The sequence below is a fragment of the Natator depressus genome, chromosome 7 (assembly GCF_965152275.1).
Source record: "Natator depressus isolate rNatDep1 chromosome 7, rNatDep2.hap1, whole genome shotgun sequence".
NCBI classification, from domain to species: Eukaryota; Metazoa; Chordata; order Testudines; family Cheloniidae; genus Natator; species Natator depressus.
The window spans coordinates 23,737,458-23,762,814 of record NC_134240.1 but is presented as its reverse complement, the minus strand read 5'-3'; the positions used below and the strand labels follow the sequence as shown (position 1 = coordinate 23,762,814).

At 55.3% G+C, this 25,357-nt stretch overlaps 1 protein-coding gene across 1 annotated transcript in view; it reads left to right on the top strand.

The window, feature by feature from the left end:
- COL7A1 (collagen type VII alpha 1 chain) overlaps positions 1 to 25,357 on the top strand; it is a 109,756-nt gene that overhangs the window by 8,738 nt on the left and 75,661 nt on the right. Inside the window, exons 4-25 of the mRNA XM_074959608.1 lie at positions 114 to 273; positions 772 to 865; positions 1,403 to 1,558; positions 2,211 to 2,374; positions 2,756 to 2,885; positions 3,711 to 3,830; positions 5,499 to 5,648; positions 6,626 to 6,745; positions 8,175 to 8,321; positions 14,611 to 14,727; positions 15,014 to 15,163; positions 15,743 to 15,871; positions 20,099 to 20,245; positions 20,787 to 20,909; positions 21,365 to 21,511; positions 21,790 to 21,915; positions 22,622 to 22,765; positions 22,872 to 22,997; positions 23,392 to 23,538; positions 24,033 to 24,164; positions 24,243 to 24,389; positions 24,788 to 24,907. Coding sequence (XP_074815709.1) covers positions 114 to 273; positions 772 to 865; positions 1,403 to 1,558; positions 2,211 to 2,374; positions 2,756 to 2,885; positions 3,711 to 3,830; positions 5,499 to 5,648; positions 6,626 to 6,745; positions 8,175 to 8,321; positions 14,611 to 14,727; positions 15,014 to 15,163; positions 15,743 to 15,871; positions 20,099 to 20,245; positions 20,787 to 20,909; positions 21,365 to 21,511; positions 21,790 to 21,915; positions 22,622 to 22,765; positions 22,872 to 22,997; positions 23,392 to 23,538; positions 24,033 to 24,164; positions 24,243 to 24,389; positions 24,788 to 24,907 — 2,996 coding nt within the window. The remainder of the gene's footprint in view (positions 1 to 113; positions 274 to 771; positions 866 to 1,402; positions 1,559 to 2,210; positions 2,375 to 2,755; positions 2,886 to 3,710; positions 3,831 to 5,498; positions 5,649 to 6,625; positions 6,746 to 8,174; positions 8,322 to 14,610; positions 14,728 to 15,013; positions 15,164 to 15,742; positions 15,872 to 20,098; positions 20,246 to 20,786; positions 20,910 to 21,364; positions 21,512 to 21,789; positions 21,916 to 22,621; positions 22,766 to 22,871; positions 22,998 to 23,391; positions 23,539 to 24,032; positions 24,165 to 24,242; positions 24,390 to 24,787; positions 24,908 to 25,357) is intronic.

Below are 25,357 nucleotides of genomic sequence, written 5' to 3'. Positions count from 1 at the left end.
TCCCCTGAGGAAGCATGTGGGCCATGCAGTTACTGTGTAGGGATCCTGCTCAGAGCGGGAGTTGGCTGTGTTGTGGTTTTCCCCCATCCCCCTGGGATTGCGTTTGTCCCCAGGGTCGAGTTCACGTTCTCCCAGCATCCCAACGGGACGGAGGTGAAGAGGGCCATCCAGCAGCTGAGCTACAAGGGTGGGAACACACGCACAGGTGCCGGCCTCCGGTACATCGCTGACAACTTCTTTGGGCCCACTCAGATCCGGGCCGGAGTCCCAAAGGTACCTCTAGAGAGACCCTGCTTATGCCATGGCCAGGGAATGTGAGAGCAAAACGCTGGCCTGTCGGTTCTCCTCCAGTGGGGCCAGAGAATGCTGATGGCTAGGCCGGTCACTCGGCTCCCTCTGTGCTGGAGGGGAGCAGAGCTGGGCACTTGGCAGGAGCGGGTGGGTTGCTACATCCTCTCTCCTTCGAACTCCTGTGTAACATCTATCCAGTTCCAAGTCTTTCTCCATAACAGGGGAGACCACGGGGAGGCAACATGCTCCAGCCCAGTGGGACTGTCTGACTGCTGCTCCCCTTCTTCCCAGTGTGGGCCCCTCCAAACTCAGCTTCTGGGGGTCCCAGTCTCACATCTGCTGTGCTTTGGCTGAGCCAGATGGGGGCACTGGCCTTGGGGCCCCTCCTCCCTGGGTGGGCCCCACGGCTCGTGTTGAGCCTGGCAGCTGGTGTGGAGTTGGCCAGCCCCCGCCTGACTTGCCCTTGCCCCTTCCTGGCAGGTCTGCATCCTCATCACAGATGGCAAGTCTCAAGATGACACTGAGCAGCCGTCCGTGAAGCTGAAGGCTCAGGGCACTAAGGTCTTTGCTGTGGGTAAGTGACTCCAGGAGCCCAGGGGTGTGTCTGCCTTCATCAGGCTGCTCAGGACTCCCACCGCTGGCCAAAGTGTCCCTTTGGTGCAGGGGAGCTCTAGGAGGAAGGCAGAGCCATGCATCCGTCCTCTGATCTTGGCCAGTGCAGCTGCTGGATGAGAGTGGAAGCATCTGGCCAGGCCTGGAATGAGCCTGATCCTCTAGCGTGGGAGGGCAGGGGGAGTGCATGGTACAGGGGTGTGAGGCTAGGGAGCTCTGGCTTGCTGGCCACTGCAGGACATTACAGGGCACTGCAAGGGGGGGTGGGAGGTGGGAGAGTCCGAGGCGATGGGACAAGGGCCCCGGGAACCCAGCACACCTATAATGTGCTGCAGCTCGCTGTGAATGTCTGACACTGCAGCAGCCAGCTAGGGCGAGTAAGCATGGGGGGGTGCCACTGTGCCAGCCGGTGGGTGGAGGGGGACATGGCTCAGGGCATAGTTGGGGATTATTCCTAGGAGAGAGACTCACCCACTCACTGGCTCTCCACCCCCTACAGGGATCAAGAACGCAGACAGCGCGGAGCTCACACGTGTGGCCTCCACTCCCACAGAGGACTACTTCTTCTACGTCAATGACTTTAAGATCCTGGGCACCCTGCTGCCGCTGGTGTCTCAGAGGGTGTGTGCCAGCACCGGAGGGGTCCTGCAGACGGGTAAGGGGCGTGTTGCAGCTAGTGCTCTCGGCCTCCCCCTGCGATGGCTCAGCCCTGGACGTGCTTTGGAACGCCGTGTTTGATCACATCTCTCCTGTCTGCTGTGCCCTTCTAACCCACGAGACCACTACAGCCTGAGGGATTTTGGCAGTCTCCCCACTGGGGCGGTTTGGGCCCTGTCTGCACTTGGCTCTGCTTGGCAAGATACTTCTTTCTGAGTCTCAGGCACTGGCTGTCGCAGCTGTTTCTGATGCTGCAATGGAAGGGTTAAATTCCACCTTCCCCTGTGTTTCTGGAGATGAGCCCCATCCTGGAAGTACATCTCGGTGTCTAGGGCTCAGTGCTAGTGTCACGCTGCGGCATTGTTTTGTGGTGACGGGGCGCTGACTGGGGCCTTGTGTCGGTTCGCTTTGGCCCCACGGGTGCTGCCCTGCCCAGTTGATTCCCCCCCACCCAGAAAGTTTGAGTGAGAACGTTTTCATGATTCTCTTCTGATGACGTTCTTTGCTGTGGCAGAGGCCATCCGTCCCCGAGCGGGCTGCCTGCGTTGGGCAGCTGGGACTTAGCGTCTGCGCCGTGGCTCTGTGCGTGTCAGCCCTGGGGAAGGTGTGGTGCCAGCAGGGAGCCTGACTGCTGCTTCCCTTCCCCTAAGGTCCGCGGGTGTACAGCGGCCCGTCCAATCTGGTCTTCGTGGAGCAGGCGGTCGACATGCTGAGGATCCGCTGGACTGCGGCGGGTGGCCCGGTCACAGGCTACAAAGTCCAGTATGTGCCGCTCACGGGCTTGGGGCAGCAAGTTACAGCAGAGATGCAAGAGGTGAGAGCTTCCCTTCCCAGCTATGGCCGGAAATCCGCCTGCTGGGCAGGCTCGGCAGAGAGGCCAGTGGGACTGAGCTGCCCCCTCTTGCTGGGAAAGGGGGTTTCTCTGGCTGAGGCACATTGGAAAGGGTGTGCCTGCAGCCTGCCCTCTGGGTGAATAGAGCCTGTTGGCTTCTCGTGGCGGCGGCTCTGACCCCTGCTCCAGCACCAAACCCCTTAGGGAAGTGAATGGTGCAAAATCTCATATGGAGCCCACCTGCTCCGTGGGGCCTGGCTCAGTGGGCCATGCCATCTGGACAGCAGGAGGAGGCTGGTGAGCAGGCAGGATGTTCGATCTCTCTGACTGAAGAAGGGAATGCCTTTGGGTACCTTTGAACAGGTCAACCTGAGCCCCAGGGAGACGAGTGCCGTGCTGAGCCAGCTGATAGGAGGGACGGATTATCTGGTCACTGTCATCGCCCAGTATGCCAACAGCATTGGCGAGTCGGTCTCTGGCAAAGGACGCACTGGTGAGTAACCTGCCCTGCTCCCCATCCAAGCAGCATGTTTGACACTCTCCGCACCCCCACACCTCGTCCACCTGCCCAGAGCAGGAGCCAGCCTGCACTCCCAGGCTCCCTGGTGCCCTCTGAGCCAGGGGGATTCCTGATGGAAGAGCCTGGTGAGCTTGGAGTCCAGCCTGGGGCTAGAAAGGTCGGCTACCATGTCCATGCACCATTGTCTGAGGATGGGCCCCATTACAGGGATAGGGCCTGGCTGAGCCCACCCAAGGATGGGACAGGGCTGCTGGACCTGCTTCCAGCTCAGTTTGGGGTGAGTGGGACTCCTCATGCCTGTGACCCTGGCAGGCTTCCCATGGGAATGGGTGACTCCCTCTGGCCTCACCATGTGCTCACTCCATCATTGCCACCATCTTGGATTCTGTGGCTGGATGACCGTGCTGGGATGGGATTGATAGGGTGTGAGTGCCGCTGCCGAGCCGGGCACTGGGCTCTCGAGCTGATGGTTTTTGGTGGGTCCCACAATAACGTTAGCTCTGGGGCGTCGGTGGGCTTGGCAGCGGAGAGATGAACTGTATATGGGGAGTCTTCGAGTCAGTGTTTAGAATCCCGAGGACGCTGCCCAGTGGAGTGTGACAGTTTTAGGGCTGCTCCGCCACATGCTGGGATTTGGCCCCAGACTGGCTAATGACCGCCCTGTCCCCTCCTGCATCGCCCCAGGGCAGCTTGCTTTTCTCCTGGCACCAAGGCGCCTCTTGACCCCGCTCGAAGGGCTGGCGGCTCTCTGGGGCAGGAGTGTGTGAAGGTGATGGCCTTGCCCCCATTCTCTTTCAGGGGCCCTGTCTGGAGTGTCGAATTTCCGAGTGGTGGAGGCTGGGCCGTCCTTCCTCAGACTGGCCTGGGGAGCTGCCTTGGAGAACTTGCAGGGCTACCGGATCACCTACATGGCCCGAGGTGAGGGCGGAGTGTGGGCGATTGGGCCGGGGAGGCGCTGCCTCTCCTGTGGCTCTGCAATGTGGGAACATCCCCCTGGGCTGTGTTCTCTGCCACAGGAGAACTGCCAGCCAGCCCGGCTACAGACCCTTGTCCCTCATGTGTAGGGTGTGGAGCCTGGATCCATTCCAGGAGGGCAGGGGAATCCAAGCCTGGGCAGGCCTTTCTCCACTGCCCTAGGACTTGGCTGAGTGGGAGGGTTGGACGAGAATCAGTGAGGACGGATCTCTGCTCCCTTCGCTCTTTGGCTGCACCACCTCCTCCCCACACCCTGTCTGTCCAGCAACTTTGTTAGCCACAAACCCCAAGGAGCAGACAGATGTGACGTATGAACTTCCTCCGAGGCAGGCAGACACAGAGCCAGTTGAGTGGCCTCTTGCTCCCATGGGAGGCCGTGCTGTGCCGGGATCAGTGCAGGGCATCCACTGTGCCCAAAGGGGGTGGGTGGTGCTGCCAGGATCTCTGTGATATGGTGTGTGGCGTTCACGTGGCCGAGTGAAGCCCAGGCACCTCATAGGTGAGAGTGGGTTCCAGCCCCAGCTCTCCTCTCACTGCAGCTGTATTTGTTGGGGGGGATGGGCCCAGGTGCTTCTGTATATCGTGTGTGTGTGTGGCGGAGGGAGGGGGTTGAAAGGGGTTGGGTGTGTGTCCTGGGGTGTGGGTGTACAGGACTGGTTTGTGTGTACGGGAGGAGATCAGTACATGTGCTGGGGGTGTACATGTGGAGGTATGTACATGGGGTAGTGTGTGTGCTCCAAAGAGGGGGTGGGGGTGTGTGTGTGTATACAGGGGCTCTCTGAGAATGCTGGGGTTTGGGCAGGGGTATAGATGGTTTCAAGCCCCCCACCCCAGTGCTATTTTCTGTAGGAAGCTGCACCTGGAGTTGCCCTTCCCCAGCCTGCAGCCATCCCAGTGCATGTGGCCCTGGCAGCACTCCCAGTGCGCCTCGCCCTGCATGCTGCCACACCCGGCTGCCATGGCAGTGCATCTCCCCAGCAGAGAATGCTAGCCCTGAGGGCACAAAACCACTGCTGAGCTCATCTGAACCACCCGCGTGCCCTGCCCAGACCCAGTGCCTGGCTGAGGGGGCCAGCTTAGAACTGTGTGTGGAGATTTCCCTGCCATCTTCCCCTCCTTTCATGGCATCTGCAAGGGAGTGCCAGGATTTGCCTACAGCTCCCTGCCAGGGAGTGCAAGCAGGGCCCTTGCTCCCTTTTCCCAGCCCTGCCTGGTTGGGTTGAGCCCCTGATCTTTGTTTAGCTTTTTGCACTGGCTGAGCCCTGCTGCTGGGAATGGGGGCACAGAGCTGGGCTGAACGTACTGAGCACACAGAGCGTGTCTGCTCATGCTGCTAGCCATGTGCTTGCACACGTGTGGGAGGCCAAGTGTGTTCTGTGCTGCATGTGCCTGCGTGTGCTCCCCCTCGCCAACCCACCTGGGCACCAGAGTGTTCCAGTCCTGACCTACTGCATGAAGGAAAGGCCTGTCTGAAGCCCCACATAGCTTGTGTTCTGCAGCCTGCCCAAGGCTGGGGTGGTGTCCGGCAGCGCCAGAGCCCCCTGCCTTCCAATGGATAGTCCCCCCTCGTGCTGGGCCCCACTCATGCATCGCTGTCTGTGCCCATCCCAGGTGAGGCTCAAGCGGAGGAGATGAGCCTGGGGGCCAACGCTGTGTCTGTCACACTCAGCAATCTGCGCCCCAACACTGACTACGTGGTCACACTTCAGCCTATCTCCCAGCGGCAGACGGCCGCGCCGGCCCAGCTAACCGGCCGAACCTGTAAGTACCATCTGCTCAGACAGCCAGAGCCTGGGGCTGCCAGAGGGCATCTGACTGGGTTTTCTTTCTGCCAGAAATGACTTTTTATTTCTTTTTTTTTAAAAAGGAACTTTCTTTTTTTTTTTTTTTTTTTTTTTTTTGCAAAATAATTGTCCGATTATTGAAATGTCAGTTTTTCATAGGACTGTTCTCCATATTTTTATAAAACCTCTATCAACATAGTTCTCAAAATCATCATCAACATTTTCTCTTTGCCAAAATCCTGGTTTCCAGGAAGGAACCATGGTTTTCAATAGGCAAAACATTTCTAAAACGCTTTTGATAAAAATGTCAATCCAGCTGTGTGAAAAGTGTCAGGCAAACTGGAAAATGGGCCCACTTCGAATCCGGTGAAATAAACACCACTCCCACATGTTGTGAAATTGTTAGCTCGTGTTTTTTCAACCATGTCTAACTCAGGTCAAGTACAAAACGTGCATATCTCAGATGCAGCATAACACCCTTCACTTTGACCCGGGGATTTTTAAATGAAGAAGTGATTTTGATTTCTCTCTAATCACCTGAGCATAGAATTTTTTGGTAAAGTATCTCTGATGTATTTTGAGACTAGTATTGGATATCTGGTTTATGTGACGTAATCCACTTTTAAAATAATGCATGTGTGTGGACTTGCATTTGAAGCTGATTGGTGCATGTCCATGAAGTGCACATGCATCATTCCTGGGTGTATTTTTCTGAAGAGTTTTGTGGGGTATTTATATTTTGAGATTACCGATGAAGGGAACTGTGCTTATTTAGGGGCAGAGTTAAGGTTATTGTGTCTCTTATGTGAGCTGGCAATGCAGAAGGGTGGCTGGGCTGGGCTGGGCTGGACTCTGCAGTATATTTGGCTGCCTTGCAGGTTGCATGGAGGCTGAGCTCTCTGGGTCTCACATTTGTGCCATGGTTGTGTTTTGTTTGATTCCCTCTCCCTCCAGTGCGTTTGGAAGGGGTGCAGCAGCTGTCGGTTCAGAACATCTCCCAGCAGAGCATGCTGGTGACCTGGAGGGGTGTGAGTGGAGCTACTGGATACCGGGTCTCCTGGGGGCTCCCCTCAGGTAAGTCTACCTGACTAACTAGAGCTCTCTCCCCATCCCAAAAACCAGTGGCAGGGTGCTGTAGACTGAACGGTGGACACAGTTCTCTAGACCTTCTGGCTGGATGGTGGGGAGCCCCAGTGTGCTGAGCTGTGGTGCAGACTCTAAGGAGTGGGTGGGTGTGGGTGGGGGGCTGGCACGCCTTTCTTCCAGCAGAGCAGATACACCCCTCCCATGGGACAGGACTCTTCTGTAGTCAGGTGCATTATGGGGCAGAGGGTCCCAAACTGTGTTCTCTGGAGCACCTGCTGCTGAAGTGTGGAGAGACTGGAGAGTCCAGAGTGGCTGGAGGAGAGGCGAGTGAGGCAGCATGCTGAGGGGAGAAAGGGACCGGGGGCTGGGCAGGATGCCCAAGACAGAAGGGGACCAAGTGACAGGCAAGCACATACAGGGGGAGAAGAGGAGGGCAGGTGGAAGAGCTGCTTGAGAAGTTGGGGGTGAGGGGAAGAAAGTTTGGGGGCGGGGTGGTGGAATGAGCAAAGGGGGCCGGGGTGATGAACTTCTGTCAAGAGAATCTTTATCACACTGAAGACAATTCAGATCCATACCTGCTCTCCTGCTGGGCCTTGTGCCAGTCCTAGGGGTATAACAGCCTGGGGGAATGGTGGGGAGGGGCCATGCTCCAGGCTCTCTGTCCGTTCTCTGGGAGACTCTGCGCGGCCCTGCTCTTGGAGTATTGGGGATCTCTCCTTTTGCCCCTGAGACACATGGAGAACCAGGCCAAATCGCACCAGACTGAAAGGTGTCCATGTGTTCCTGGAAATGACCTCACCACGAGCTTTGGGGTTTGCGCAGCTTCTTGGCCAGGTCAGCCACGTTGTCTGTACAGAGCCCATTGCTGAATCCCTCCAGGAAGGCCCACACATCTGGGTCACAGGTGCAGGGCCCAGGTCTGCAAACCTCTTGGCATAGAACTCTGGGAGTCCTGCTTGTGGAAGATGGGTAGGATCAGGCCCTGTATGTTCGTCACCTGTGTCTGAGGTGGGGTGGAGTGCGGGGAGCTTTCTTGTTCAATCATCCCCCATGTTCTCTATTAACACGAACAGTTTTTACTGACAAAGCCACTTACGGCTGGGTGTGGGAGTAGTGTCAGGATATTTGCTGGCCTTTGGCAGCCCAGAATCCAAAACCTGATGAGATGGGCCTCGGGTATGGCCTGGTGTATGGGGGGGAGGCTGGATGCCAGACTAGACTTCATCTGCTGTGTCGTGGACACAAGGATACTGGATTAGCAGCGCGGCTCTGGCCCCGTGCAATCAAGAAATGGGATAGCGGGCTGGAAGGGCTGTTGGTCTGGTCTGATGTGGAGTCCCTGGTGTTGCATGGGGCTCTCAGTTGAATGGACGACCTGGAATTGTGCCTTAAACCCTTTTGCTCTGGATTATCTCAGGCCAGGACATTCGGAAATTTGATGTGGATGCCAGCAAGAATTCCTACCTGCTGACAGGGCTGCAGCCAGACACAGATTACCTGCTGATGGTCATTTCACTCTACGGGCAAGTGGAGGGGCCCCCAGCCTCTATTAGGAGAAGAACAGGTGTGTGCATGGCCATGGGAGAGGCTTCCCACTGCTGAGGGGCGGGAGGCAGGGTCTGTGCCAGGAAGCTGGTGGCTCTTTGGGATAACTGTAGTATTTGTACTATAGTAGCACCCAGAAGCCCCAGCCAGGGCTCTATTGTGCCAAGCCCTGTTTCGATTGTGACACTCCCCAGGAGCGAGGCACCTCACCATCACCTGTCTTTAGCATGAGGAGGTCATGTCTGTGCGTGCTGTGGATCAGCTCCCGGCAGCCACTGGCAGCCCAAGCACTGCCTTCCAGATTCCCGCAGGCCTTGCTCTCTGTACAGGTAGCAATCGGCACACACCAATGCCTGAGTCCTCAGAGCGTGCAGTGCACCATCCAGCCCCTGATTCACCGGCCACTCCTAGAATGACCAGGCCTGCTGTTCCCAAAGGAATCGTATGCACCAGCTTGTCAGCTCAGGAGCAGCACTTTGCTTAACACACAGCACTGAGATATATTGATAGTGAAAACTAGAACAGAGATTCCTGTGATAGTGAGTAAGGGTATCAGAAATAAATGGTTACATACAAAACAAAATCATCACCAGCTTTCTAGGTAACTACATTAACAACTTCTCCTCCTGTCTGAAGAAGCAGATCTTGCCCAACATGCTTTCCAGTGTTGTCAGCCAAGCCTGATGGAGACCCCTCTTTCATGAAGTAAACTCACAGTCAGCTTCCTAGGTGAAGGATGCCAGGGTGTCTTTATTAGAGCAAATCTTTGATGTGCTGTAATGATGCTGGTTCTGCCGGGACCCAACTGAGAGTGCCAATTCAGGACAAATTGCTTAAAGCAGGGCAGTTACAGCCGAAGGCTGGGGTTTCTATGCACACCAAGGCAAACCAAACCAGCCAGACAGAGAAGACTTTGGTTTTACCCCACTGGTTAACCACAAGTCACACAAGCAATTCCCTTAGACACTCCAGTTTCCCAGTATCACCACCAGTGCCACTCGTTATGGGGACAGATGGTTATGAAAACCAGTACCCCAGTAAAAGAAAAAAGGTTCTCTCGATCCCAAAGCACCAAGTCCCAGACCCCGGTCAATATACAAGTTAGATCTTACCCACAAATCATGCTGTTGCCAATCCTTTAGAATCTAAAATCTAAAGGTTTATTCATAAAAGGAAAAAGAGATGGATGAGAGCTAGAATTGGTTAAATGGAATCAATTACACACAGTAATGGCAAAGTTCTTGGTTCAGGCTTGCAGCAATGTAGAATAAACTGCAGGTTCAAATCAAGTCTCTCTGGAGGACATCCACAGCTGGGATGGGTCTTTCAGTCCTTGGTTTAAAGCTTCAGTGTAGCAAAGTCCCTCCAGAGGTATGAAGCAGGACTGGAGACAAGATGGAGGAGCTGCAGCAGCTTTTTATATTCTCTTGCCACGTGGTCTCTGCTTTCTTTGTTCCAAAGACAAGCTGTCCCTTACATGGCCTGGAAAAACCTCAGCATTCTGTCCATAGGCATGTCCCTGCACACCTTGCTGAGTCACAAGGCGTGTCTGCCTTCTCTCAATGGGTCAGTTGTGCAGCTGATGGTCCTTAACGGGCCATCAAGCAGGCTAGGCAGAGCTGACACCAACTTGTCTGGGATGTCACACAGAAGCATAAGTTTGAAATACAGACAGTATAGTGCCAATATTCATAACGTCAACTATAAAAATGATACACACATACAGATCGCGTAATCATAACCAGCAAACCATAACCTTGTCTGGGACACCTCGACTCATAGATACTAAGGTCAGAAGGGACCATTATGATCATCTAGTCTGACCTCCTGCACAATGCAGCCCACAGAATTTCACCCACCCGCGCCTGCAAAAAACCTCTCACCTATGTCTGAGCTATTGAAGTCCTCAAATCGTGGTTTAAAGACTTCAAGGAGCAGAGAATCCTCCAGCAAGTGACCCGTGCCCCATGCTACAGAGGAAGGTGAAAAACCTCCAGGGCCTCTTCCAATCTGCCCTGGAGGAAAATTCCTTCCTGACCCCAAATATGGCGATCAACTAAACCCTGAGCATATGGGCAAGATTCACCAGCCAGATACTACAGAAAATTCTTTCCTGGGTAACTCAGATCCCACCCCATGTAATATCCCATCACAGGCTATTGGGCCTATTTACCATGAATATTTAATTACCAAAATGATGTTATCCCATCATACCATCTCCTCCATAAACTTATCGAGTTTAATCTTAAAGCCAGATAGATCTTTTGCCCCCACTGCTTCCCTTGGAAGGCTATTCCAAAACTTCACTCCTCTGATGGTTAGAAACCTTCATCTAATTTCAAGTCTAAACTTCCTGGTGGCCAGTTTATATCCATTTGTTCTTGTGTCCACATTGGTACTGAGCTTAAATAATTCCTCTCCCTCTCCCGTATTTATCCCTCTGATATATTTATAGAGAGCAATCATATCTCCCCTCAACCTTCTTTTAGTTAGGCTAAACAAGCCAAGCTCCTTGAGTCTCCTTTCATAAGACAAGTTTTCCATTCCTCGGATCAGACTAGTAGCCCTTCTCTGTACTTGTTCCAGTTTGAATTCATCCTTCTTAAACATGGGAGACCAGAACTGCACACAGTATTCCAGGTGAGGTCTCACCAGTGCCTTGTATAATGGTACTAAAACCTCCTTATCCCTACTGGAAATACCCCTCCTGATGCATCCTAAGACTGCATTAGCTTTTTTCACAGCCATATCACATTGGTTGCTCATAGGATGACTATGAGCTGCCAAATACTCCAAGGTCCTTCTCCTCCGTTACTTCTAATTGATGCGTCCCCAGCTTATAACTAAAATTCTTGTTATTAATCCCTAAATGCATGACCTTACACTTCTCACTATTAAATTTCATCCTATTACTATTACTCCAGTTTACAAGGTCATCCAGATCCTCCTGTATGATATCCCAGTCCTTCTCTAAATTGGCAATACCTTCCAGCTTTGTATCATCCATAAACTTTATTAGCACACTCCCACTTTTTGTGCCAAGGTCAGTAATAAAAAGATTGGTCCCAAAACCGATCCCTGAGGAACTCCACTGGTAACCTCCCTCCAGCCTGATAGTTCACCTTTCAGTAGGACCCGTTGTAGTCTCCCCTTTAACCAATTCCTTATCCACCTTTCAATTTTCATATTGATCCCCATCTTTTCCAATTTAACTAATAATTCCCCATGTGGCACAGTATCAAATGCCTTACTGAAATCTAGGTAAATTAGATCCACTGCGTTTCCTTTGTCTAAAAAATTCTGTTACTTTCTCAAAGAAGGAGATCAGGTTGGTTTGGCACGATCTACCTTTTGTAAAACCATGTTGTATTTTGAAGTCAATGGTAAATGGGACAATGTCCTTAACTACCTTCTCCTTCAAAATTTTTTCCAAGACCTTGCATACTACAGATGTCAAACTAACAGGCCTATAGTTACCCGGATCACTTTTTTCCCTTTCTTAAAAATAGGAACTATGTTAGCAATTCTCCAATCATACGGTACAACCCCCGAGTTTACAGATTCATTAAAAATTCTTGCTAATGGGCTTGCAATTTCGTGTGCCAATTCCTTTAATATTCTTGGATGAAGATTATCTGGGCCCCCCGATTTAGTCCCATTAAGCTGTTCGAGTTTCACTTCTACCTCAGGTATGGTAATATCTACCTCCATAGCCTCATTCCCATTTGTCATGCTACCATTATCCCCAAGATCCTCTTATTAAAGACTGAGGCAAAGTATTTGTTTAGATATTGGGCCATGCCTAGATTATCCTTGACTTCCACTCCATCCTCAGTGTTTAGCAGTCCCACTTCTTTCTTGGTTTTCTTCTTATTTATATGGCCATAGAACCTTTTACTATTGGTTTTAATTCCCTTTGCAAGGCCCAACTCTACTTGACTTTTAGCCTGTCTCACTTTATCCCAACATGTTCTGACCTCAATACAGTAGCTTTCCTTGCTGATCCCTCCCATCTTCCACTCCCTGTATGCTTTCTGCTTTTTCTTAATCACCTCTCTGAGATGCTTGCTCATCCAGCTTGGTCTACAACTCCTGCCTATGAATTTTTTCCCCTTTCTTGGGATGCAGGCTTCCGATAGCTTCTGCAGCTTTGATTTAAAATAATCCCAGGCCTCCTCTGCCTTTAGATCCATAAATTCTTCAGTCCAATCCACTTCCCTAACTAATTTTCTTAATTTTTGAAAGTCAGCCCTTTCGAAATCAAAAACCCTGGTTGCAGATTTATTTTTGTTAATCCTTCCATTCAGTTTGAACTGAATTAGCTCATGATCACTTGAACCAAGGTTGTCCCCTACAACCATTTCTTCTATGAGGTCCTCACTACTCACCAAAACCAAATCTAAAATGGCATCCCCTCTAGTCAGTTCAGCAACTACTTGATGAAGGAATCCATCAGCTATCGCATCTAGGAAAATCTGAGCCCTATTATTATTACTAGCACTCGTCCTCCAGTCTATATCTGGGAAGTTAAAGTCTCCCATGATCACGCAGTTTCCATTAGTATTTACTTTATTAAAAACATTAAAAAGGGCTCTATCCATATCCAAATGAGATCCCGGCAGTCTATAGCACACCCCAAGCACTATCCCAGGGGAGGCTCTAATAGTTTTCTTCCCCAATGTAATTTTTGCCCAGACGGACTCTGTCTTACCCATTCCATTGCTTCTTATTTCTTATTTAGAAATTTATTATTTGACCCCCTTTATATAAGATTTGGTGCCATTGCAGGACCTTGGTTGCAACAATGATCTATATGGTCCCAGTTCAAGTCCATAACGTCACATGTGCACTTCAAGAGATTGTTCTCCCTGCCCACTGTTTGCTTCTTCCTATTGCTTTTTCCTCGCTGAAGCCTTTGCAACCCTTTGTCTGCATTCCGTTCAGCCGGCTGAGGGGAGACCCAAAGTGAAGCAGACAATACTTAATATCCATGTAAGCAGCTAAACAGAAACATTTCTTGACTGACGGAAAACCTGTTTTTTCATCTTTGCGGATGACCAGTCCCCTTGACTTGACCTAGAGAACATAATTTTCAGTGTATGTACATAACTTCTTACAAAACCTCTGTACATACGTTTCCCGATATTGATGATGAGTGCGACACTGGCTTTTGTTTGTGACCAAGCACGGCACTCTTTGGTGAACTAGAAGTTATGTACCAGATCCAGGAGATCCCCATAAGCCCTGTGCACCCCCTCTGTGCTCCTTGCTAGTTGGCAAGAAGAGATTCTTGTGTCACACAGATAAACACCCATGGACATGCAATGAAGAGAGAGGTCAAGGCCCCAAGAGCTTATGCTCTGAGAATGTCCAGAGGGCTGACAGGACAAGCAGCTGGGGCAGCACAAAGTACTAGCAATGCACATGGCCCCAGGCCTGGCTGGTGTCCCTCTCATGGGAGAGCGATGCAAAGGGGGAGACAGCAGCTCTGCATCCCGGTGTGGCTGGGGGTGGATTGTTATGGTACTGAAGGGATCCCGGCTGAGAGAGCGCTTTGTAATGTCCAGAAAGCGGGATGAGGTGGCACCTACAGTCGAGTGGGGAGGAGGCTGGGACTGGGGCTGCTCCTGCAGAAACAGTCCTGACAGTACCCCTACTGGTTGCCCCCAGCAGTACCATCCCTGGTGCCCTTGGCCAGGTCTCCAGGGGGTTAATGCCATTCTCCAGGCCAGGGCTCAGTAGCCTTTCCTTTCCCACAGGTCTCTGGGGAGGGAGGCCCCTATTGTAAGGGGGGGCTCAGCCCTGGGAGTGCCCCATGGCACAGATATTTCTGGACACATTCTAAAGCAGAGGGAGATGGGGAGTTATTTTTCCCTGTGTCTTTTTCTGGCTGGGAGCATCAGTTGTTCCAGGCCTGGCTCCTCATCCACTCTCTTGGCATAGTGGCTCTCTTGCCAGTGCAGCCCCCTGGCTTGCCAGTCCTGCAGACTGAATCCCTACCCAGAGCAGGCCCCGCCGAGGCAGTGCCAGAGCTGGCTTCCCCCATGAGCTGCCAGGGAAGGACCCTCCCTTGGGGGAGGGTATGCAGCCCAGCTGGGGAGTAATTAGCGACAGCTGTGGTGGTGGGCACTGGACTGAGGCCCACCACCTCACTTCCCAAGGGCTACTCTGGTGGGGTGCCCAGCTTTAGGCTCAGCTTGAGAGATGGATTTGGAAGCCTAATTGTTTCCCTTCGGTGGGCGCCAGGCTCTGTCGAGAGCCTTCATGCTGCTGAGCTCAGCCTGGCCGTCTGTCTCTCCTTCCTCTAGAAACAGGCATAGTCCAGTCCCTGAGGACTGTCATTCTGGGCCCAACTTCCATCCAGGTGGCCTGGAATATCATCCGCGATGCCCGTGGTTACCGGCTGGAGTGGAGAAGAGCAACAGGTAGGCTGGCCAGGTCCCCAGGGCAGGGGGTGGGGAAGGCTACTGGAGAGGCTGAAATGCCCTGCGTCTGCGTGGGGGTAGGGTGATAGATCCCCATCCCTGATCTCCACAGGCTCAGCTGGGCTCCAGGTCTGGCTCACAGGCCGGCCAGGTTCAGGGGGATCCAGCTGCTGGTGCAGGAGTCCCTGGGAGGACGAAGGGGAGGAGAGGTGCTGAGATTCAGGGCTGGGAAGCAGCAAGTGACTGTCTCATTTCCGCCCCCCCCCCATCCCATTCTGGTTCTCAGGTGCTGAGCCCCCACAGACTGTGTCCCTGCCCACCAACATCAACAGCTACCAGCTCACCGGCCTGCAGCCAGCCACGGACTATCGCATCACCCTCTACACCCTGTACGATGGGAGGGAGGTGGCCACACCCGTAACCATCTCCCAGACAGGTGAGTGAACGCCCATGGGCCCACCTGGGTGGAGTGGGCAGAGGAGGGATCCCAGAGCCTAGAGGTGCCCAGTGCACCATGCAAGTGGCTCTGTGACATCCTACCAGCGTTTTTTGGGGTGGGTAGCCCTCCGAGTGAGTGACATCCCCAGCAAAGGGCCCCTGCTCTTCTCCCGGCTCACCCCGCTGGGCTGTGGCATGGCAGCATGGGTGGGGTCATTGCTGAATGCTGGGCCCCCTGCCAGGCCCAGACTGTGTGGGGCTGAAAGACCCGCCCCCTTCCCTGGAGGCTCTTTGACTGTAGGTTTTCAAAGGAAGCGACTTGGGTGCTGGGCAAACAGTGATCAAACAGATCCCTGCCCTGCCCTTTCCCCTACACTGGAGCCTCCGTCCATGCAGCAACGGGGGTGCCAGGAACCCCATGGACTGAACGAGGGCAGGATCTCCTGGCCCTGCCAGGCCTGCTCTGACTGTTCCATAGGTCTGTGGTGCCCCGCCCCTCCTTCCAGTGCTCCTTGGTGTCCCCAGGCTGTGCCTGCCCAGCTGTGAGCCATGGCCGTAGCGCTGTCTTGTCTTGCAGGAGCGGAGCCCCCAGTGGGCAGCATTTCTGACCTGCGGGTCATTGATACCGTGGGGAAGAGGATCCGGCTGGCCTGGACTGGGGTCCCGGGTGCCACTGAGTACAAGATTGTGCTGCGCAGCTCCCAGGGTGAGTCTCCAGCTGGGAGCTAGTGCTTGGGGGGGCCACAGGGGAGTTGTGGCTGCAGGCTGGAGCTCCAGACCCATCCAGAGCTGACTCTCTGGAGTGCCACCTGCCTCCTGACTGGCATCTGAGGCCCAGTGGTGGGGGGAGTGGGACAGGCCAGAGCCCTGGAGAACACACCGTGGTGTCTAGATACCCAGTGGAGGCTAACTGCAGTTGTGCGAATGACCCCTGCACACACAGTTAGAGATCCACCCCACCCCAGTGCTTCTGCGAAGCAGCCCTTCAGTCCTCTATCTCCCAATCCTGCTGGGAGGACGGGTGGGGGCTTGTTCACTGTTTACAGGGCCGGCTCTAGGCACCAGCAAAACAAGCAGGTGCTTGGGGCGGCCCATTTCTAGGCGTGGCATTCCGGCGTCAGCCATGCCGCCCCTAGAAATCATAGAATCATAGAATATCAGGGTTGGAAGGGACCCCAGAAGGTCATCTAGTCCAACCCCCTGCTCGAAGCAGGACCAATTCCCAGTTAAATCATCCCAGCCAGGGCTTTGTCAAGCCTGACCTTAAAAACCTCTAAGGAAGGAGATTCTACCACCTCCCTAGGTAACGCATTCCAGTGTTTCACCACCCTCTTAGTGAAAAAGTTTTTCCTAATATCCAATCTAAACCTCCCCCATTGCAACTTGAGACCATTACTCCTCGTTCTGTCATCTGCTACCATTGAGAACAGTCTAGAGCCATCCTCTTTGGAACCCCCTTTCAGGTAGTTGAAAGCAGCTATCAAATCCCCCCTCATTCTTCTCTTCTGCAGACTAAACAATCCCAGCTCCCTCAGCCTCTCTTCATAAGTCATGTGCTCTAGACCCCTAATCATTTTTGTTGCCCTTCGCTGGACTCTCTCCAATTTATCCACATCCTTCTTGTAGTGTGGGGCCCAAAACTGGACACAGTACTCCAGATGAGGCCTCACCAGTGTCGAATAGAGGGGAACGATCACGTCCCTCGATCTGCTCGCTATGCCCCTACTTATACATCCCAAAATGCCATTGGCCTTCTTGGCAACAAGGGCACACGGCTGACTCATATCCAGCTTCTCGTCCACTGTCACCCCTAGGTCCTTTTCCGCAGAACTGCTGCCTAGCCATTCGGTCCCTAGTCTGTAGCGGTGCATTGGATTCTTCCATCCTAAGTGCAGGACCCTGCACTTATCCTTATTGAACCTCATCAGATTTCTTGTGGCCCAATCCTCCAATTTGTCTAGGTCCTTCTGTATCCTATCCCTCCCCTCCAGCGTATCTACCACTCCTCCCAGTTTAGTATCATCTGCAAATTTGCTGAGAGTGCAATCCACACCATCCTCCAGATCATTTATGAAGATATTGAACAAAACCGGCCCCAGGACCGACCCCTGGGGCACTCCACTTGACACCGGCTGCCAACTAGACATGGAGCCATTGATCACTACCCGTTGAGCCCGACAATCTAGCCAGCTTTCTATCCACCTTATAGTGCATTCATCCAGCCCATACTTCCTTAACTTGCTGACAAGAATACTGTGGGAGACAGTGTCAAAAGCTTTGCTAAAGTCAAGAAACAATACATCCACTGCTTTCCCTTCATCCACAGAACCAGTAATCTCATCATAAAAGGCGATTAGATTAGTCAGGCATGACCTTCCCTTGGTGAATCCATGCTGACTGTTCCTGATCACTTTCCTCTCATGTAAGTGCTTCAGGATTGATTCTTTGAGGACCTGCTCCATGATTTTTCCAGGGACTGAGGTGAGGCTGACTGGCCTGTAGTTCCCAGGATCCTCCTTCTTCCCTTTTTTAAAGATTGGCACTACATTAGCCTTTTTCCAGTCATCCGGGACTTCCCCCGTTCGCCACGAGTTTTCAAAGATAATGGCCAAGGGCTCTGCAATCACAGCCGCCAATTCCTTCAGCACTCTCGGATGTAACTCGTCCGGCCCCATGGACTTGTGCACGTCCAGCTTTTCTAAATAGTCCCTAACCACCTCTATCTCCACAGAGGGCTGGCCATCTCTTCCCCATTCTGTGATGCCCAGCGCAGCAGTCTGGGAGCTGACCTTGTTCGTGAAAACAGAGGCAAAAAAAGCATTGAGTACATTAGCTTTTTCCACATCCTCTGTCACTAGGTTGCCTCCCTCATTCAGTAAGGGGCCCACACTTTCCTTGGCTTTCTTCTTGTTGCCAACATACCTGAAGAAACCCTTCTTGTTACTCTTGACATCTCTTGCTAGCTGCAGCTCCAGGTGCGATTTGGCCCTCCTGATATCTTTCCTACATGCCCGAGCAATATTTTTATACTCTTCCCTGGTCATATGTCCAACCTTCCACTTCTTGTAAGCTTCTTTTTTATGTTTAAGATCCGCTAGGATTTCACCATTAAGCCAAGCTGGTCGCCTGCCATATTTACTATTCTTTCGACTCATCGGGATGGTTTGTCCCTGTAACCTCAACAGGGATTCCTTGAAATACAGCCAGCTCTCCTGGACTCCCTTCCCCTTCATGTTAGTCCCCCAGGGGATCCTGGCCATCTGTTCAAATGTGCCCCTGCGCCCCAGCTCGCCTCCACCCGCTCCCCTGAGCGCGCCGCTGTCGCTCCGTTTCTCCCCCCTCCCTCCCAGGCTTGCCGCACGCCAAACAGCTCTTTCGCCCGGCAAGCCTGGGAGGGAGGGAGGAGAAGCCAAGCGGCGGCGCTTGGGGGTGGCGGAGGGGAGGTGAGCTGGGGTGGGGAGCAGTTCCTCTACCCCCCCCCCCCGTTACTTCCTGCGCTCCCTCCCCCCCCCCCACCTCCACTCCGCCTGCTCCCCTGAACATGCTGCCTCTCCCTCGCCTGGGGAGGGAGCAGGGAGAAGTGGAGCAGCGGCGTGTTCAGGGGAGTGGGGGCGGGGGGCGGGCGGAGGTGAGCTAGGGCGGGCGGTTGCAGGGGGGAGCCGCAGGAAGCAATGGGGGGGGCAATGCGGCACGCCCGGGGGAGGAGGTGGGGCTGGGGATTTGGGGAAGGGGTTGGGAAGGGGCGGAGCCGGGGGTAGGGGGACATGGGGGAAAAAAAAGCGGGGACGGCCAAAAATGTTTTTGCTTGAGGCGGCAAAAATCCTAGAGCCGGCCCTGACTGTTCAGTTGGCTGGCACTAGCCCTGTGCTGAGTGCTTGGGAGCAGCTGGCTGAGATTCTGAGGTAGATGCTAAATCTGAGACGGCAGGTTTTGATGGCATTAAGTCTGTGAGTGACTAAAGCCCACAGTGCAGTGCCCCCTGGCTTCCCCCTTTCTCCTTGGTGCTGTGATTTGGCTATTCACTGCAGTGCATTCTGCGCTGTCCCTCCATTCAATTCTCTGTGTGCTGCACGGGCTTGTGTTGAGGCTGCACTGAAGCTGTGATGGGGGAGCTGGGTAGGGGCCAGCTGGGACTTTTGTCCCTTGGGGAATTGAAGGAGGCAGCTTGGATTAGTGGCACAAACCCATTAGCGGGATGCTTTTGCCAAAACAAGCAACACTGAAATGGTTAAGAGTTATCATGTACAATGTTATCGTTAGGTTCCAGTGTCAACAGTACATGCTCATGTGAATAGAGCAGTTCCCGCTCCTGAGCTATTGTTTCAGGCTGCTGGCAGACTCAGGCAGGCATTGCTGTCTGCTACCCTGGGGTCACAGTTTGAAGGTTTGCCTTGCACTTGTCAGGCCACAGCTGAATTGTGTGACACAGAGCTGATGCCGCGAACTGGGAGCATGTGTTCACAAACTCATGCTCAGTAGTGGGGGGGAGTTACCAGTCCCCACTCCACTAGCCCCAGCTGCTCTACCCCTGGCCTGGCATTCCTCCGGAGCACCATTGGCCGGGCACCTACTAGTGTGGCCACCCTCTGCTGGGTGATATGGAATGGCATGTGTGATTCCAGGCCGTGCAAGTGGGCTCTGAGGGAAGTGCGCTCACCCTGCCCATCGGACGAGACGTGTGCATGTGATGGGGAAGGAGTGCTACCTGCTCCCACTCTGCTCTCCAGCCCAGTCAGCTCCCCAGCCAGGAGATCTGTGCCCAAAGGCTGAGGAGGCACCTAGGGTCAGCGTGGCTTGGCCTGTGGGTGGGGGTGCAGTGCTTTGTACCTGGGTCTGAGGGTAGCAGGGATGTCACAGAGGGACTCTGTCATAGCTGATGTGACATCAGAGCTGGAGGGAGCCCTAAGCCTCCCCATTCCTGTCACCCCTGCAGATGGCACTGACAGGACCAGGCAGATCCCAGGCACCCAGACCATGCTGGAGCTCGAGGACCTGAGAGAGGAGGTCACCTATGTAGTGCGTGTGTCAGCCCTGATTGGCAGGCGCGAAGGCAGCGCCGTCCCCATCAGTGTCCGGATCGGTGAGTGCCAGCTAGCCCCGGTGGGTGGGTGGGTGGGACCTGAGGCCCCAGGGAGGATAGGCTGGAGTAAGTGTTCTGGCCCCAGGCAGTCAGATGGGATTTCTTACTAGCAACCCTGGGGGCTCTGCCTGGGGCATGGGTGGGAGATGGGCTCTTGTCCCTTCACACAGGGGTCGGTCCCTCTTTCCCTAGCTCCTTTCCCATGCCCCCTCCCACAGCAGCAGGCTCAGCAGTCATCAGCTGGCATTCAGCACAGCCGGCAGTGTCTCTCTAGAACAGACACCCAGGGGTGCTCATGAGCCCTGGACGCTGCACCCAGCCCCACTCTACGAGCCGTGTGTGCTATGTCCGATATTACCCCCACTCCGGGGGCCTGGTCGCTGCATCTCCCTTTGCCCAGGGGCTGGGAACGCTCCCTTTGCCCAGGGGCTGGGAACGCTCCCTTTGCCCAGGGGCAGTCATGCCTGCTCCCCCAGCAGGCTTTGGTCCAGGCCCCTTGGGCTTGCTCTGACTGGGGGGTTCCCTTGTGTGTTTATGGCAGAGCCGTCAGTGAGCAGCGTGTCCAACCTGCAAGTGGTGCCTGTGGGTGTGGGCCGTGTGCGGCTTCTGTGGAGTGCCATGCCCAGGGCCACTGAGTACAAGCTGGTGATCACCAACAGGCAGGGTAAGAGCTGGCCTGCAGAGTGTGGGCATGGGTGTTGGATAGGCTGTGGTATGGGGGCCATACCTGCTGGTACCCACTTCTCTGCCTGGCAGAGCTCTGCTGCGCAGGTGTCTGCTGAGGCACCTGGAGGGACGTCAGTGGAACACGGATAAAAGGTGGGCAGAACGGGGGGCTGTGACTGAGCAGGGCAGAGGGGAAGGGCCTGTAGGCAGCTGTGACTGGGCAGGGCGGAGGGGTTGGGAGTTATGAGGGGGAGCAGGACATGGCTGCGGGTGGCTGTGACGGGGGTTTTTGTACTGGGCAAGCCTGGCATGCACCAGTACATTAGGGCCATCTCCCCTGGGAGCGTCAGGGTGTCTGAGAGCCCTTCCCCGTGCCGCAGTAGCCGTGCCGTGGGAGCCTCGCTCCCTGCTGGGGCGCAGAGGCCGACTCCCCAGTGCTCTCCCTTGCTGCAGATGGCTCAGAGGAGACCAGGCGCATCCCCGGCAACCGGAATTTCTTTGAGCTGCAGGATTTGAAGGAAGGAGTCACATACCTGGTGCAGGTGACAACCCTGGTGGGCAGCCAGGAGAGTGACCCTGCCACTATCACTGTCCAGCTGGGTACGTCTGCATGAGGACCTGTGCAGGGGCATGGCTAGCACCTGGGGGGGCACCAAGCTAGCTCAGCGCTTGGGCTGAATGGTCCAGCTCTCCCAGCAAGCCTGCGAGGCTGAGTGTCACCACTGCGGGGCATCCGGCTCTCCCAGTGAAGGCTCTGGGTATGCAGCCCTTAGTTAGCACCTGCATTTGTTCCTGCCCTCTGGCTGGGCTGATTGCGGGGACCGGGCATGACAGACAAGTCTCTGGGGTCCAGGCTGACACTGTCTCCGGCCCTGCAGATCCCCCGTCTGTGGGCAGCGTCACCAACCTGCGGGTGGCTGAGATCAGACCCAACCAGCTGAGGGTCGCATGGAGTGGGCTTCCTGGGGCGAGTGGCTACAAGTTGACATGGCGGGCGAGTGATGGTAGGTGTACTGAATGCATGTGGGCTCAGGTGGGCCATTGAGGTGAGACTATCCAGACTGGCTCCTTGCCTTGGGAGATGCCCCCGTTACCCGTCTGCTAGGAGGCACCAAACTGCATCATGATCTAGTGGTTGGAGCAGGGGACTGATGTCTGTGCCTGGCTTCTTGCTTAGAGCTGGTGACAGGACCCCCTTGCTCACTGGCAGCCCAGAGCTTGAAGTGCCTTTGGCCTGGGGTATGTTGCTGCCCCAACCTGTTCTAGGGCCAGCGGGACTAGCTGTGCCATAGGTGGGAATAAGCTACAGCCTCACAGAGCAGATCCTGCTGCCGGAGGTTTGCAGGCCAGTGCCTGCTGCAGGCAGGGTGGGGCTCGGTTTGGCCATTCCATGCTCAATGGCCTGTGCTTGGCTAACCCACCATTCACTGTTTGAGGAGACCCCATCCTGCTGCTCCCTGGGGAGAGCACAGACTGGAATCCTGGCCCCTGCTGCTTCCAGATTGGTGGCTCACCTCCAAATGGCAGCTGCTGTTGCCATTCCCTCCCCACTGGATTGGGTGCGGTCATGAAATGCTGGCCGTGGTCCTCCCTGGTTGTCGCAGCATCTTGGCCTGGGGTGTCCCTCCCGCAGCATCTTAGCCCGCTCTGCCCTCCCAGACCTGCCCTGCCTATGAAATCCAGCCCCTGCAGCTTGTTTCTCTCCCACAGGCCAGGAGATCTCCCGGGTCCTGCCAGCCGACAGGACCTCCTTCAGCATCGAGGAGCTGCAGGCTGGGGCCGTCTATGTCATTGGGGTCTCGGCCCTGGTTGGCAGCAGGGAAGGCAGCCCTGTCACCATTGCGGCTAGAACAGGTGAGGCCTCGCCTGGCCTCAGGGTGCATCTCCTCCCTGCCCCTTGTGACTCTGTGCGATACTGATCTCTTAGTAACCCAGGCCTCCTGTGTGCCCTCTGTCACAGCTCCGGAGCAGGTGGGGATGGTCTCCAGCCTCAAGATCCTCTCGTCCAGGAGCAACGTTGTCCGGGTCACCTGGGTTGGAGTGCCTGGGGCGACAGCCTACAAGGTGGTGTGGAGCCGTCGAGATGGTAATGTACCCAGCCAGGTCAACACACTGCCTGTGGTGCCCACATCCCCAGACCTCTGCCCAGCTCTGTCCTGGCTGTGCTGGGAGCTCCGGGAGTCCCCTGGTTGCCCTGGCCTGCAGATCCCATCCCGCCACTCCTCTTGCGCTCTAAGGACAGAGGGCCTTTGCCTCCAGCCCTGGAGTCTCTTCTCTCTGCCATTATCTGACTGGCACAAACCTTGGAGTTGGGCATCATGAGATGAATCTCTCCCTCCCCTGACGAGATGGGATCACTCACCATCATCAGCTAGTGGAGAGCCTGGCTCTGCCCCCCCTCTAGGCACCTGGAGTGAGGCTGGCATCTTTGCTGGCTCTGCCCCTTCTGGGTGCTATGTTAACCCTCTGTTCCTTTGCAGGGGGCTCCGAGTCGAGTGAGGTGGTTTCTGGTGACACCAGCTCCTTTGACATTCTCAACCTGGAGGGTGGGGTCAGCTACACCGTGAAGGTCACAGCACTGATTGGCAACCGCGAGGGTGACCCTGTCTCCATCGTCGTCACCACACGTAGGTGCTGATGCCTGGCCATGGGAGTCTTGGATCCCTGCTGGGCTTAGACTGGGCTGTGGATGGAGTTGGTGACTTCCATTGTCCAGGGTCCCCTGACCCTGGGCAGTGCCCTCCCAGCGGGGTGTGGGCAGGGAACTGGAACTCCCATCTGCTCCTTGCTCTAAGATCTGTGGCCTGAGCTGGTGGGCAGTGCCTGTGGGAGCTGGAGGTGGTGATGCCTGTGCCAGAGAATTAGCAGCAAGTCTGCCCCGGCAAGAGTTGCCCATGCAGCCCAGAGAGCTCTTCCCAGGCCCTGTGACACAGCTCCAGCCCTGCCAGAACCTCTCCGATCCCTGACCGAGAGCTGAGGAACCCCGCCCAGTGCGCCCCATCCTGCCCATGTGAGCCAGGACACCCAGATCCCAGTGGGGAGCCTCTCTGTGCACCTGGTTTGACAGCTGCACAAGAGCACTACGCCCCTGACCCTGTCCCTCTGTGTTGCTGCCCCACAGCGGCAGAGGTGGCCCCAGCCCAGCCTGTGGGGAACCTGCGGGTGATTGACTCCTCGGAGCAGCGCATTCGCCTCACCTGGAGCCCAGCGCCGGGCAGCACCGGGTACCGCCTGAGCTGGAGGCCAGCAGATGGTGAGCTCCTTCCCCACCTTCCCCGCAGCTCTCCTGGCACGCCCTGCCCCGTTTAACCCCGTCTCTCCCCTGGGACAGGAGGGCCGGAGAGGAGCCAGCTGCTCGCCCCCAACGTCAACTCCTACGACATCGAAGGCCTGGAGGCGGGAGAGCGCTATGAGATCCGGATCACCAGCCTGGTGGGCAGCCGGGAGAGCGAGACTGTGGGCATCACTGCCAACACTGGTATGGGCAACTCTCCCACAGGCCAGCCCCGTCTCACCCAGCCCAGGGTCTGAGGGCCTGGAAGGGAACCTCCGACCACGGCTGTTCACTGGCATGTCATCGGGGGGTTTTGCCCTCTCTGGAGTCTGAGACTACCTTGCAGGCTTAGAAGCCGTCTCTCTTAAGGGGAGCCCAGTTCTGCCCCCTGGAGACCCTGTCTGGCTGAGCCGTGTCTGGAGCCAGGGGGCCACCCTGTGGTGAAATGCAGAACTGTGCTTCCCTAGCCCTCCTCCCTTGCCTGATGGGTTGGGTTTGCTCCCCACGCCCTCACCAACTGTTGGTGGGGGTCGGGGTGACACCAGTCCCTTGGGCTGGAGTGGGAGGCACACTCTACACCCTATTCTTTCCTGCCCTTCCAGCACCTCTGGGCCGAGTCACCAGTTTCCGGGTGACGGAGACCCGAGATGATTCTGTGACCTTGGCCTGGACTCCGGCTCCTGGGGCCACTGGCTACCTCCTCACCTGGAAGCTGCCCCGAGGTAATGAACAGATTTCCAGCATGGCTGCCTCTGGGACTGCAGAGCTACAGCAGGGACCCCTAGAGCCTGCATGGAGCTGTGGCCCATGGCTGCCTGAAGAGATAGGAACACCCCTTCCGTGCTGGGCCACAGCTAGCCCCCACCTCTGGGACTCCCTTGCTTGCCCAAAACAAGGTCTGCAGAAGTCCTGGCTAAGGCTGTGCAAAGCCCTAGAGGAAACCCAGGCTCAAGGCCAGCGAACTGAAGTGAGATTGGGGCTCAGCCCCCCCCTTAGTGGGCAGGAGCCCAACTCCAGCAGCTGGCAGCCTGCTCCAGACAGGCTAGGTCACTGCTGGGAATGGGGACCTGCTGGGGGGTCGCTCTGCGGCAGGTGGATGGAGTGGAGCTCTCTGGCCTGAGCCCAGTCTGGAAAGAGGGTCTCTGTTTCCATTGCTGTGGGATCCTTGACCA